We start from the raw sequence: 15,716 nt of genomic DNA, 5'->3' as shown, positions 1-15,716 counted from the left end.
TCATCAGGAGAAGAGGGTGGCAGCTTGCGCATGAGGCAGCGGCTAAGCCAGCAGGGTGGTAGCGTGGCTGTGAATCAGCAGGGTGGCAGCAGTGGGAGGTCGGGAGCCAAACGTGCCCGGGGTAGGCCCAGAAAGGTAGGGGTGCAGGGGTTCACGGAGGCAACAATAGCAGGCAGTCAGTGCAGAATGTTAGGGGGAAAATGCCATACTTGGTGGTGTGGCAATTTATTGTTAGGCCGCCGGAGGAGGTGAACATGGCCATTTGCCCAATTTGTGGGCAGAAGATGAAGCATGTCAAAGGTGTCAATGTTGGCACCACGGCTCTGCATCAACACATGCAGTTTCACCATAAAGTGGCCTTGGAGAAACGTGGCTCCGATGTGGTGGTCCTGCCTGCCGCAGCAACCGCTGCATCACCCAGTGGCACGCAACCAATTTCATGCAGTCAATGCTCCACCACCTCAGCTGAAGGCAGCTGTCTGGCCTGCCTATCATCTGCTAGTCATAAAGCTCCTGCTCCTCATCCTCCCATTCCTCGTCAGTCATTCCATCAGCAATCGATCACCGAAGCGATTGCCAAGACACAACAGTATGCGTGCACTCATCCAACGGCGCAGAAGCTGAACGCGCTCCTGGCCAAGTTGCTGGTGCTGCAGTCCCTCCCTTTCCAAGTGATAGACTCTGCACCTTTGAGAGAACTGATGGCATGTGCCGAGCCAAGGTGGAGAGTCCCAAGCCGTTATTTCTTTGCGAAAAAGGCAGTACCAGCCCTGCACACATATATAGAACAGAAGGTGGGCCAGTCATTGAGCCTGTCGGTGTCTACCAATGTGCACAGCTGCGCCACCATGTGGAGCTGTAACTACGGTCAAGGACAATATACAGATGTAGCAGGGTTAACACACAAACTCTTAACTCAAATTTCTTAACTCATCACGTTATCTTAAAACAAAAGCCATTGAAAAGCAATTGAAGGTGTTTGCATAACTCATTTAGTTTAGATAACACGTCTCATAAAGCATGTGTGTCAACTCTATTACATCTGTATGTCCTTTACTGCCCACTGGATAAATGTGTTTCCTACCCAGTGACACCAGCAACTTGGCCAGGTGACGCCGCTTCCGCCTCCACGTTGTCACGACGTTGGTCCTGCGACAATGTCCGCTTATGCCTCCTCATCCTCCACCATGTTCTCAGCCTCCACTGCAGTTACAATTCACAGTGCTCCTCCAGCATACCACATGTGCAGGGCAAGGAGACTCACAGGGGATGAACTACTCTGTGAAATCGAATCCTGGCTTTCTCCTCGACAAAATCGGAACCATGGTGACCGACAACGGGAAGAACATGGTGTCGGCATAGTGTCAAGGAGGGCTGAGCCTTGTGCCCTGCATTGCACATGTGTTCAATCTGGTTGTAAAGCGGTTACTGAAGTCTTCACCCTATCTGCAAGACATCCTGAACATGGCCAAAACAAACTTTGCATGCACTTCAGCCACTCATACACCGCAAAGCACACCCTCCTTGAGCTGCAACGGCACACCGGCGTCTCCCAACATAGATTAATATGCGACATTTCCACATGTTGGAATTCCAACCTCCATATGTTGGACCGATTATATGAACAGGGAAAGTCCCTGTACAATTTCTTGATAATACAGTCGGACAGAGGTACTCCCCTTTGTAACTTCGATGTTAGCCAGTGGCTAACACCGTTTGCTCAGGCCCTTTTGAGAAGGCCATTTTATTGGTAAGTTGCCAGGACTACGAAATGAACAACGTCATTCCACTGATTCATGTCCTGGAGCACATGCTGCGTAATCTGACTTAGTGACTACATCTCACGGCCACATGAGCCCTGTGGGGGCTGAGCTAGAGGAGGAGGACATTTGAACACAAGCAATGCGTAGAGAATTTTTTTTTTTTTACACAGGTGACAGGAGAGGAGTGTCACGGAAGGTGTACAGAAAACAAGAAGACACAAAATGAAGATCCGACTGACTGGATCCAAAACTAAGGAACAAAAGGGAGAGCCCTGCAACAGACCTGGCTCTCTCCCTAACTGCTCAGCCTATGCGAAAATCTCAATGGTAGATGATTGCATATCCTCGTACCTCGACTGTATAACACCGGAACACCCTATAATAGTGAGGGGACACGACCACCGGCTCCCTACACTAGATACGAAGGGAGTCAGGGTCACCTGGGATCCAGCAAAGAGGAAAACACAAATGAATGAACAAAACTTATCTGTAGAAGACTCAGTAGTAGCATCAGCATGCACACACTCCAGGAAGGAATATAAACCGCAAAGTGATGCAGTATGGGGAGGGATTTAAAGGGATGCAATCAGTGCAACTACATGACAGCTGAGAGAGGCTAACGAGATAAGAAAATGAAAGCAAAACAAAAGGAACCTCAAGGAGGAGGTTCTGAAAGACGTCTGTCAGAGCTTCTCAGATGTCTGGTGGTGACAAGGAGGAGCAGAAGCAGCCAGGCCCTTTCCTTCGATCCTTCTGCTTTAATAATTTGTCCTTGGATGAGGTCTCCCTTTCTCACGCTGCCTATCTGGCATGGAACCCTGATTCGTTGATAACCGTGATCAACATGGTAGGCTCAGAAAATAACATTGAAAGTTGATAGAGAAGATATCCAACTGGATGGTGGACATCAGAGGAACGTGCGACTAGGCAGAAGTTATCTAGAGTAAACAAAGCGGCAGCACGGCCTCTCCTGGCTAAAGTTTCCAAATCCAAAATACCCCAGTGACATTCCCTATAATTTTTTATTAATCATTCAAATAACAGGGCATCTTAAGAGTCTTGTATTGTTATTTATCGTCACTACCTCCCCGAGTTGGGAGTGGGTAATTGCCGCGCGCCCCCTCCTTTCCTTCAATTCTTCCGTTTTAATAGCTTTTCCCACATTTCCGCTCACAATTACATTTCATCCATTGATCTCCCTTGGATGTGGTCTCTCTTTCTCACGCTCTCTCTCTGGGGTGGAATCCTGATTCGCCACTAACCATGATTAACATGGTAGTCGCAGAAAGGAACATCGAAAGTTGATAGAGCAGATATCTAATTGGATCGTGAACATCACGGGGACGTGCGACATGGTGGGACAGTTTTGTTTGCACACGCCTACACGAACTGACTGATGGTTCTGCTCCCTGCAACTTCTGGGTCTCCAAATTGGGCACATGGCCTGAGCTTCCCCTTTACGCCTTGGAGGTGCTGGCCTGCCCTGCAGCAAGTGTATTGTCTGAACGTGTGTTTAGCATGACTGGAGGGGGTTATCACAGGTTATATTTCCCAATGTTTTGAAGTGTACCCTCTACTGCCGCTTCCACCTACACCGTCACATCCACCACCTACTCAACCTCCTAATCCATATGGACCTCGTCCTCCTAGATCAAGATTATTATTTTTAATTTTTACGTATTTTATATTATTTAAAGTAATTTCCCTATCCACATTTGTTTGCAGAGCACTTGCCATGCTCTTAACCACATTTTGATGCAATTTGCAGCACTCTAGCCCTTTCCATGATATTTTTAAAACCATTTTAGTGCTCTAAGTTTGAGTCCCCATTGACTTCAATGGGGTTCGGGGTCAAGTTCGGGTCCCGAACTCGAACTTTTTAGTGAAGTTCGGCCGAACCCGTTGAACCTAAACATCCAGGTGTCCGCTCAACTCTATTAAAGAATAGCAAAAGGTACGGTTACACAACCAAAAGAAATATTGCAGAATTGCACCTCACGCAGGAGGCGGTTAATGATAAGCGTATAGTTTTATGCATGTAGTATCAAGCAACCAGGGATTGGTGAGCAAGAGAACAACAAAATAATAATAATAATAATAATAATAATAATAAAATCAATAGATTCACATACAACAGGTAACAAAAACATGGTATCCTGTTAAAAGTAAGGCTTTTTGGAATTCTTAGCCACATGGAGGGGGCAGGTGTTGCAGGCAGAGTGTACCATATGGGGGGGGGGGGTCAAGAACCTCTAACCAACTTTATAATAACAAGTACGGTATCCTGTGAAAAGTGTGGGAGCAGGTCAGCCACGACTGCCAGAGTTTTGAGTATGATTCTATCGTATCCCCCATAGTGGCTGCAATTATTTCATATATGGCCATTCGATCCATCCGCTGCACAACCTCAAAAAGACAGAGGGTGTTGGATCGCCATTTGGCCACTATGTGAATGCTCTCCGCGAGCAGAAAGTGTGGGGCCAATTTAAATGGGGCATATTTTAAGCTTACAGGCTTATCTCCAAGGAGACAAACCAATGGGGTCTTATGGAAATTGATGCCTAAAACGTCCGACAATACTGCGCAAACTCCTGACCAAAACTAGCTAGCTACAGGGCATGCCCACTATATATGGTACATTGATCCAGTAGCGATGCAGCCTCAGAAACAAAGAGGTGAGACCGATGGATATATATGATGTAGCCTTTCGGGTACTAAATAGGTCCTGTGGAGGACCTTAAGAGAAGTTTCCACCAGGGATATTTGCCAGCTGCCCCTGGCGATAGTTTCACAACACGTGTGCCATCTAGCTAAAGACATTGAGCAATGGATGTCCTCCTCCCAGTTTAACATATAGGGCAGCTTGATATCACTGGATGGAGTATTTAACCAACAATAGAGAATAGATATCAGTCCTACTTTTCTAAAAGAATGTAAGATAAAACGTTCAAAAGAAGATCAGGAAATGGATGAGATAGTCCCCACAATGGACCGCCAAAAGGACAAAATCAGTCTATAGCTGTCACGAGGTTATCGAGAACCACGCCTGACTCCGTTATACCCGGGGTCAGGAAGTCGCAGCGGTTGGCTGCACGTTCTATTTAAGATAGGGCTGTTTTCCTTATGGTAGCTTTCTGGGTTTGCTTTGCAAACCCTTTTGGCTCACTCAGGGATCCGTAGCTCCTTCTCCTCAGCTGTTCCTTTCCCAGCACTCCCAAACCTCCTTATATTCCTCTCTCACACTTCTCTGGTTGCCAGAGATAGAGCTTCCTGCCTGGACATCTATTCTGACCCACTGGAGCTGTGTTGCTGCGTTCTCTGATTGTTGCTGTAGAACGCTACCCTGCGGATCCCTGTTGGACCTTTGTGGACTGCTGTGGTCGCCCACCTGGGTGTTTGTGTTTGTCTGTATTTGTCTATCCTCTCCCTGGTGTTACCCTCTTAGTGCAGTGGTGCGGACTAGCGATCCTACCGGCCCGTTCACTATCTAGGGCTCATTTCAGGGAAAGCCAGGGTTTAGGCACGTGATCGCCGCACGGGTGAGGAACCCGTCTAGGGACGTCAGGACAGTCAGGTGCCAGCCGCAAGGTGAGTTAGGGGTCACCACCTTTCCCTCTCCCTTGGGCAGGGCTTTCCCTGTTTTCCTCCCTGTGCGTGACGCCGATCATTACAATAGCTTTCAGATGTGGGAATAGAATATTTAGACCTTAACTGATCTGCAGATGGTAATTTACCAGCAATAAGGAAGTCATGCAGTTTTGTCAAGCGATTGGCGGACCACCATGAGAAACCACTCAAGTCCATCCCAGGTGGGAAGGCCGGGTTAGTCAGTAGAGGAAAGAGGGGAGCGGGCCTGGATTGGAGGCCAGCCTTAAAACGGACTGGTCGCCATAGTTTGATAGCGTAGAAAGGCAATAGGACCTTGGATTTAAGGTCAATAGGGATAGGATTTGTATCCCAAAAAAATGCAGGCCATGAAAATGGGGCAATCATGCACGTCTCCAGGGCACTCAAAGGCTTTTTCTAGGTCCAGTCCAATGAAAGTAAGGTTAGAGGATGTTGATGCTGATGTGACAAAGAGATTACATTGAGAATTTTGCGAACATTATCAGGGGCTTCTCTTTGAGAGATAAATCCAACTTGATCGGGATGGATCAAGAGTGGAAGTAAAAGGTTTAATCTGCTAGCTAGAAGTGATGTGAAGATCTTTGCATCAAGGTTTAATAATAAGATCGGTCTATAATTAGCTGGGGACAAAGGATTCTTGTTAGGCTTGGGGATAACTGTTATAAAAGCGTCCAGGAATTCATCCGGCATTGCATTACCATGGAGGAGATGGTTACAGTAGGTTCTTGTGTGCAGAATAAGGATTGGGGAGAATTTTTTAAAGTAAAGTGCAGTCAGACCATCTATCCCAGGGGCCTTTCCTAATTTCAGGTTTTTAAGGGTCATCTCAACTTCTTCAGCTGATACCTCCCTATTGAGCTGTAGAAGAGCGTCAGAGGTAAGTTTAGAGAGGTTGGCTTTGAAGAGGAAGGCGTTAGTTAGTGCAGGCATTTGAGGGTTTCGGTGTTTAGAAAAGGCTTGATAAAAATCATTGAAGGTCTGATATATATGGTTAGGGTTACTAGTGACTTGGCCTTCTTTTGTTTGAATCCGCAGGACTTGGTTAATGGGTTGCTGGGATTTGAGCTTCCTAGCCAATAATTTATCAGGTTTATTGGCCCATTTATAGTACTTAGCTTTGGTCCAGCGTAAGGCTTTTTCAGTCCTATGTGACAAGATGGAGTCTAGTTGCAACTTAGTGGCTTGGATGGCCTGTTGGAGGTATAAGGATGAGTGTTGTTGAGCGTGGACTAGTCTAGCTAGCTTAGACTCTAATTGGGACTGTGCCTGTCCTCTATCTTTTTTCTTTTTTGACCCAATAGCTATTAATTTACCTCTGATAAAAGCCTTATGGGCTAACCATACCCAGTGTGGAGAGGAATCAGGCACTGTGTTCTCGGTGAATAAATTGGTCAAGTCAGTGGCAATCTGAGTCTGGATGACTGCAAGGTCTGAAAGCAGGGCTTCATTGAGGCGCAAAGATAAAGGAAGCGACCTTCTAGGTACTGTATAAAGTCAAAAACAAAAAAAAACAACATCATGGTCATACCAAGCTAAGACAATGTGTCTACTGTATAGGAGAAGAGGGAGTGCATTAGCTGAGGAAAGAATTAAGTCAATTTGAGTATGGGAATTGTGAGCTGATAAGTAGAAAGTGTATCCCCTAGTTGATCCATTGTGCTCTCTTCAAGTGTCTGAGAGAGAGAGTTGGTGCATAGTGTCGCTAATGATCTGTTTTTGCTCTCATGTGTGGTGTGAGTCCGAGGTGTGTGACCTGTCCAGAGTGGTGTTCAGTACAAAGTTGAAATCCCCACACCATACAAGATATTGGTATTCTAGAGGTTCAATTATTTCAGCTAAATTCTTGAAAAAAATGAATGGGGTGCTCATTAGGGGAGTAAGAGTTCACGACACAAATGGATGTATCATGAAGGGTGCCTATAATAATCAGGTATCTACTATCAGAGTCTGAATAAGTCTGTTTAACCTGAAAGGGGAAATTATTCTTAAAGAGAGTAACCACACCCTTTGTCTTGTATGTAGATGAAGCAGTACAGAAGGTAGAGTACTGAGAATGAATATAAGAGGGGGACGAGGTGATGGAGAAGTGAGACTTCTGCAGACAAACAATATCAGGGCAGTGTTTTTTTATGCTTGTGGGGTGAATTAAACCACCTAACATTATGTGAGATTATGCGACACATGATAAAAAACTGATAATCACAGGAGAAGAGCAGGTACGGGAGTACTCACTCTCACATCAACAGTGAAACATCCTGTTGGGGCAGCAGGGTCTTAAAGAGCTCTGATGCTGTTTGATGCAATGAGGTGAGACTCTCTGGTACCTCTTGGATACGAAGGTTCGCCCTCCTGAAGCGGTTTTCTAGATCTTCCAATTTAGGCTCCATGGCCTCTATTTGCGCTGCATGGGCATCAATATCATGCCGGTCCTCTGCTATAGCATCGACCATGCTTTCGGCCTTTGCTTCAACATCAGCGACACGTTGGCCTAGGTCGTGAATTTGGCAGGAAAACTCAATTCCTGCTTGGGCTAGTTCATCCCAGAACATTTGTCTGATGTTTTGAAAGTGGTCTCTCGGTGGAGATGCAGGGGGTGAGGCTGGTGCCGGCGATTGGGATCCCGGTACTCCCTGATTAGAGTCCTCATTGGCATCTGGGGTGGACGGGGTCTCCATTTTGAAAGCGGCCTGAGAGGCGAAGATGGCCGGGATAGACTGGGATAGAGGCTGGGAAGTTGGCTGGGCACCCGATTTCTTGGTTTTAGTCATCGTCTTGGTAGGCTAGAAGCTCTGGTCAATGCTCATGGAGCTGCTAGGCAGCGCTTCACAGCCCTCCAGCAGTGGCGGGCACGGAGCTCACTCAGCGCACATCCTCCCCCGTGAACTTCGTGCATGCCCCCCAAGGTAATGCTATTTTAGAGGGTTTACATGAAAACAGGTTATATTTCCCTCCAGATTGGTGTGGTGTTATACATCCATTCCTTAGCTTTCCAGGAGATGTTTCAGAAAAAAATCAAAGCTGTGCCTTCTATCAGGTATATGGTGATCCTGTGTGGATCTCTCCTTCTCAGGAAAGGCTACTGTAAAAAATGAAGGCTGTGCCTTTTAAGGAAATGTAGCAGTGCTGCTGCTGTACTGATTTTTGCAAACTGCTGTGATTGGCAGAAGCTTTTGAGCACTGAAGCCCTATGATATATTAGCTGGCTGGGGATGTGGAGTGGGTTCCAGCCCAGGGCACTTAGCTGGGGGCTTTCACTGTGAATCACTCACCCCTAACGTGGATCCGGTACACGGCGGGCACAGAGAACTTCTGCTCCCTCGAGGGAGGATGCTGGAGAAGGAGAACGCCGTCTCCAAGATGGCGCCACCGCTATGGCGATGTAACTCGTCTTACCCGGTGAGTGAGGGGAGGCAGGGGGAGAGCGCTGACCTGATGGGGCTTGGTCTCCGTTTAATCCCCTCCGAGCCCCGCTGGGGTCTAAAGATGGATCAGACGGTCTCTGACATGGAGTGCTGCCACTCGGGCCGCACCGCGGCTGAAAATCGAGGCCGGGGATCTGTCCGGTTGGTTAGGCTGCAAATGTATCTTGGGCAGCCTGGGTCGTAGAAGCTCCCAACTTGGTTCAAACGGTCTAAATAGTATAATGTATTGGACTGGCACTCATATATGGAATAGGAACATGGTTTATTATAGTAATACAATAAGGATAATATCACCTGTCACATATATAATTTCAATAAAGAAGGATAATATCACCTGTCACATATATAATTTCAATAAAATACTATATTAATACAATAAATCATAAAGAAAGCCAATATCTTAAAAATATTTAAAAAAAAAAAAATATCCAATGGTGCAGGAGCCGATGGCACTTGATGTCTGTAGACCTATGTGGTCCTGGATGTAATTGGGTAGACAATGGTGCCGTCGGTTTCTGCAACCCTAAATGGTATTTCCTTTAAACATAAATTTCCATGTGCTACTCCAACAGCAACTTATTGGGTCCCATAGGTCTTTTGTGCATTAGAAATGCCCCGTATCCACGGAATTCAAGGATATCCCAATATTCAGTGCTTTCAATAAGCCGATGCTTTCAGTAAAACAATTCTCAGTGAGACAGTGTATCTTTGTCCACAATAACTTTATACTGTTGCAAGCAAATGTCAATGATCAGAGCTTTGAATAGACCAATGTTTTCACTGAAGCAACTTTCCACTAGGACAGTGTAATTATGTCTGCAGTTAACACTGTTGCAAACTGGTGGTCTGCTATTTGTAATTGCCGACAAAGTAAGTCCTTAGTAGAGGGGTAACAACTAAATCACTGTGTGCTGTTGTGCACGAGTATACTGCCATATACTGCAGGTTAATAGCTCCGTTCATTCCTCATGCAACAACAGCGGTATTTATCGTGATAGGTTTCACTTTTTGTAGAGGGATATTGTTCCTCTTATGTATTTCCCCACGGGTGTGGGCTTACCTCCGCCTGCGCTCTGCTCGATGGGACTATTAAGTAATCTTTAGTTCCGCTCCATATGCCGGCGTCCCGGCTGCGGTGTTAACGTCCCTTGTGTTTCTCACCGCTGCTTCTCACGTGATGTTCCTGTGTGAGGTATGCTCTACTAAGGACTTACTTTGTCGGCAATCACAAATAGCAGACCACCAGTTTGCAACAGTGTTAACTGCAGACATAGTTACACTGTCCTAGTGGAAAGTTGCTTCAGTGAAAACATTGGTCTATTCAAAGCGCTGATCATTGACATTTGCTTGCAACAGTATAAAGTTATTGTGGACAAAGATACACTGTCTCACTGAGAATTGTTTTACTGAAAGCATCGGCTTATTGAAAGCACTGAATATTGGGATATCCTTGAATTCCGTGGATACGGGGCATTTCTAATGCACAAAAGACCTATGGGACCCAATAAGTTGCTGTTGGAGTAGCACATGGAAATGGATGTTTAAAGGAAATACCATTTAGGGTTGCAGAAACCGACGGCACCATTGTCTACCCAATTACATCCAGGACCACATAGGTCTACAGACATCAAGTGCCATCAGCTCCTGCACCATTGGATATTTTTGATTTTTTAAGATTCTTAAGATATTGGCTTTGTTTATGATTTATTGTATTAATATTGTATTTTATTGAAATTATATATGTAACAGGTGATATTATCCTTCTTTATTGAAATTATATATGTGACAGGTGATATTATCCTTATTTTATTACTATAATAAACCATGTTCCTATTCCATATATGAGTGCCAGTCCAATACATTATACTATTTAGACCATTTTTTGAGGGGTGTCTCAATTTCTGGACTAGAGCACCTACCTTGAGGGGACAGTGGTGAGCGGGTCCCTATCTTGATCTATTTATTGGTTCAAACTGTGTTGGGTGATGAGTGGAGCGCAGAACTGCAGGAATTGGGGCCCTGTGGCGATGTTAATGCGGTGGATGGCATAGAATTAGATCCCATCCGCAGGAGCCATGGCAAATCACGTCTACACCATCCAGCTATAGGCCACGTTCCCCCCCAAATTCATAATTTTTAAACAGAACAGTTTAATTGCGTTATTGAAAAACTCTGCCAGGTCTCAATACCGGAATTACAAATGCAAGTGTGAAAGTAGTCTTACCTCGCTGTCCAAACCACCTCCAGGCACATGTGTGTGTGTATTATAAGAAGTTCATGGTATGGAGACTTCTTGGCAATGCTCTATGGGAAAACAAAATTAGATTTTATACTCATAGGGAGCCACTTTCACAAGATGGCAGTAGTGTAATGGTTCTCTTTCCTTGAGAGATACCTCTTGCATATTGTTTACCTGTGGAGAGTTGCCAGTCAGGCTGGGTTCACACCTGAGCGTTTTACAGTGCGTTCCTACGCGCTGTAAAACGCTCAGCAGGCAAGAACCAATGATTCCCTATGGGAATGGTTCTCATCTGAGCGTTTTACAGCGCGTACGATCGCGCTGTAAAACGCCCGACGCCCAAGAAGTACATGAGCTTCTTTGGGGCGTCTTGTCGCGCGTTCCCGTACATAGACTTCAGCGGGAACGCGCGATTGCAAACGCCCGTACAATCGCGCATACAGAGCGCTCCATCGCGAACGCTCAGGTGTAAACCCAGCGTAAGTCTCCATACTGTGGAGCACTTCCAGTGACTCTTTGTAAAGGGTGGTCTCTCTAAAGACAGCAGGTACCCGGTCTAAGTTTCACTGATGCTGGAAGAGATGTAGAAATTTGACTAACAGGACCTTTTCCACCATTCGCTAATCTTTCCCTTTTGGTGTTTTTACATGTTCTCCTATTATCAGTGTTAAGGTCCAGGTTACATTTTTGCATAACAGGATATAGTCTGCAAACATCTCTCTCATCCTTAAGGCAGTACAACTGTATTACACCTGTGGTATCTGTGGCCATAGTTCTAGACGTACACCACTTTCTATTTCTCCCAGATATACAGTATAACCCCATACCTTCCTAATCTTCTCCTCCTCAGTGGGTCTTCCTTCGGGGGACTTAGGCTGCAAGAGACATAGCAAATCCCTCTCTCACAGGTGACTCTATTTCTTACCTTGTAATTGTTATAAGTTACCACCACACTGTTTTGTCACGGTAACTGGTTGCAAAGTATGGGGTTGGGACATTCCTCACACATTGTGGCTTCCTAGGACAGGCTGTAAAGTGTCCCATGGCTGTGTTTAGGCACATTGTCTTCGGCATTCCCAAGATGTCAGTGAGCACTACAGCTTCATAGTATACTAACTACTACATGATAAATCAGTCCCATCCACTGGTAGCTCACAGGACCTCAGTGTCACTATTTGGGATTGGCACAGCGTGATTGCTATAGCCTCTGGGAGGTCATTAATCCAAAGTTGGGTGGAGTACCCAACCTTTAACGCTTGAAAATTAGAAAAGTATTCCCATCAGAATACTAGAGTGCTAATTTCCTTATCAGTGCCATTTTTGGGTGATGACAAAATTTTAATCACTCTTTATTCATTTTTTGGGGCGGACAAGGTAACAAAAAATGTTAAATCAGTGTATTTCTTTTTCTGTTTTGACATCCTCCTAGAGAACTGAGATCCACCTCAGCCTCCCTTCTGTCGGTGCCAAGAACCCGCCTCAAGACAAGGGGGGACAGACGTTTCTCAGTATTGGCCCCCAAGATCTGGAACTCCCTCCCAGAACACATTAGAACAACATCAAATTACCTGGAATTTAGGAAGTTGGTTAAGACCTGGCTTTTTGTGTAGGATGACGTAGGGGCCCACCAATATAGCCGTCGACAAGCGCTTCGATCGGATTGAGTTCCTCTAGAGCGCTATACAAGGACTTAGTAACATAACATAAGAAAAATATTTTCATATTTTATTAAACTTCACTTATCTCTAGTTATAGACGTACATAGAATGTTGCAAATAATATCGTAGCTCATTTGGTAACTATATAATCATTCCTGTTTTCACAGTTGTCTAAGGAGTACGGTAAAGTCTTCAGTATCCAGCTAGGACCATCAAAATCAATCGTCCTAAGCGGCTATGACACCATTAAAGATGCTTTCACCAACCATGCTGAAATATTGACGACAAAACCACGTTTACCAATATTTTCATTCTTTACACAAGACTTTGGTAAGTCTGTGCCCTGAACTTGTGAGTTCTGCCTTCCCATTATGCTTTAAGCTGCTGTCTTCAAGATCCATCATTCAGGGTTGTCTCCTCTGTTTACTTCCTGCAGACTAGGGCAAAAGTAATAATAAGTAATAAGCTTATATGCAATTTGTGGATGTGTCTAGAGAATATGTACAAGAGTGTGGCTCTGTTAGGTATAGTGAGTACACCATGGGCTTTTTTTTCCTTCTGCTAGGCTGTCTGTTGCACTGAAATGCTGATGGGGTAGATCTTACCTGTACAGTTTCTTTAAAAAGTATTCATACCCCTTGAACGTTTCCATATTTTTTTCTTGTTGCACCCACAGGCCTAAATGTATTTTGTAGAGATTTTATGTGATAGATCAACAAAAAGTAGTAAGCACTGTATGTGAGAAGAGAAAAGAAAATGATACATGGTTTTCAAAAATTTTTATAACTAAAAATCTGGAAAGTGCTTTCGTTGCAATCACAGCTGTAAGTCTTTTGGGGTTTGTCTCTACCAGATTTGCACATCAAGATGCTGAAAATGTTGCCCATTCTTCTTTGCAAAATAGCTCAAGATCAGTCAGATTGGATAGAAGACATCTGTGAACAGCAATTTTCAAGTCTTGCCACAGATTATCGATGGGATTTAGGTTTGGACTGTGACTGGGCCATTCTACAACATGAACATGGTTAGATCTAAACCATGTCAATGTAAACTCTGGTTGCATTTTTAGGGTTGTTGCCCTCTGCCCCAGGCTTAAGTCTTTTGCAGCCTCTACCAGGTTTTCCTCCAGGATTGCCCTGTATTTAGCTCCATCCTCCTTCCCATCAACTCTGACCAGCTTCCCTATCCTTGTTGAAGAAAAGCATCCCCACAGTATATTGCTGGCACCACCATGTTTCACATTACAGATGCTGTGTTCAGGAAGATGTGCAGTTTTAGTTTTCCACCACACATAGCGTTTTGCATTTAGGCCAAAATGTTTAACTTTGGTCTTATTTGACCAGAGCACCTTCTTCCATATGTTTGCCTTGATCCCTACATTGCTTGTGGCAAACTGCAAACAGTACTTGTTATGGCTTGCTTTGTAAAATGGCTTTTTTTTTCCACTCTATCATAAAGGCCAGATATGTGAAGTACACACTTGGCCCCACCTAAGCTGTGGATCGCTGCAGTTCCTTCACAGTGACCATGGGCCTCTTGGCTGCTTTTCTAATTAGTGATCTACCTGCCTGAGTTGTCAGTTTAGGTGGAGGCTATGTCTTGGTAGGTTTACAGCTGTGCAATACATTTTCAGATGATAGATTGAACAGTGCTCCGTGAGATGTTGAGAGCTTGGGATATTTTCTATAACCTAACCCTGCTATACACTTCACCACAACTTTATCCCTGACCTGTCTGATGGTTTCCTTGGTTTTCATGATGCTATTTGATCACTAATGTTGAGGCCGTCACAGAACAGCTGTAGTTATACTGGGAATAAATTACACACAGATAGACTCTATTTACTAATAGTGATGTCTCGGACTATTCGCCGGCGAATAGTTCCCGGCGAACATAGCTTGTTGCGGGTGAACATATGCGATGTTCGGTCCGCCCCCTATGCATCATCATTGAGTAAACTTTGACCCTCTACCTCACAGTCAGCAGACACATTCCAGCCAATCAGCAGCAGACCCTCCCTCCCAGACCCTCCCACCTCCTGGACAGCATCCATTTTAGATTCATTCGGAATCTGCATTCACAGAGAGAGGAGGGAGAGTGCTGCTGCTGATTCAATAGGGAAAGCGTTAGCTCGGGCAGTGTTATGTGTCCACAGACTCATCTGCTGTAAGGACAGCATCCAGACAGCACCCCAAAAAGCCCTTTTCAGGGCTAGTACATCAGTCAGCTTTTTTTTTTTTTTTCATATATATATATATTGCAGTTGCCTGGCTGCCCGTGTGTGAGAGGCTGCAGGCTCAGTCATAGACAGCACTGTGTGCACAGTGCACACCATTCATACAGGGTGTGACAGAAAATACCTTGCAGATAAAAAAAAATTATATTTAATATTTTTCTGTGATCTAATCACATTTGCAAGCCCGTGTGTGTCAGGCGCCCACACATACTGTATTATGGCCACTGGCTAGTGGCTGGCTAGGCCTGCACTCATACCGTTACAGGGTGTAATTCACCCAAATACCTTTCAGGAAAAAAAATTCTATTAAAAATTTAACTGGGATCTAATCACATTTGCAAGCCCGTGTGTGTCAGGCGCCCACACATACTCTATTGTGTCCACTGGCTAGTGGCTGGTTAGGCCTGCACTCATACCGTTACAGGGTGTCATTCGCCAAAATACCTTTCAGAAAAGAAAATTATATTTAAAATTTAACTGTGATCTAATCACATTAGCAAGCCCGTGTGTGTCAGGCCCCCACACATACTCTATTGTGTCCATTGGCTAGTGACTGGTTAGGCCTGCACTCATACTGTTACAGGGTGTCATTCGCCCAAATACCTTTCAGAAAAAAAAATTATATTTAAAATGTATCTGTGATCTAATCACATTAGCAAGCCCGTGTGTGTCAGGCGCCCACACATACTCTATTGTGTCCACTGGCTAGTGGCTGGTTAGGCCTGCACTCATACCGTTACAGGGTGTCATTCGCCCAAATACCTGTCAGAA

General features: G+C 44.9%; 1 protein-coding gene across 1 annotated transcript in view; it reads left to right on the top strand.

Moving 5' to 3' along the window:
- The window catches only part of LOC122935058 (cytochrome P450 2K6-like), an 89,473-nt gene that overhangs the window by 21,699 nt on the left and 52,058 nt on the right, over positions 1–15,716 (top strand). Inside the window, exon 3 of the mRNA XM_044290781.1 lies at positions 12,877–13,039. Coding sequence (XP_044146716.1) covers positions 12,877–13,039 — 163 coding nt within the window. The remainder of the gene's footprint in view (positions 1–12,876; positions 13,040–15,716) is intronic.

This window comes from Bufo gargarizans, chromosome 4 (assembly GCF_014858855.1).
Source record: "Bufo gargarizans isolate SCDJY-AF-19 chromosome 4, ASM1485885v1, whole genome shotgun sequence".
Classification (NCBI taxonomy): Eukaryota; Metazoa; Chordata; class Amphibia; order Anura; family Bufonidae; genus Bufo; species Bufo gargarizans.
This window is presented reverse-complemented; position numbering and strand designations above follow the sequence as displayed.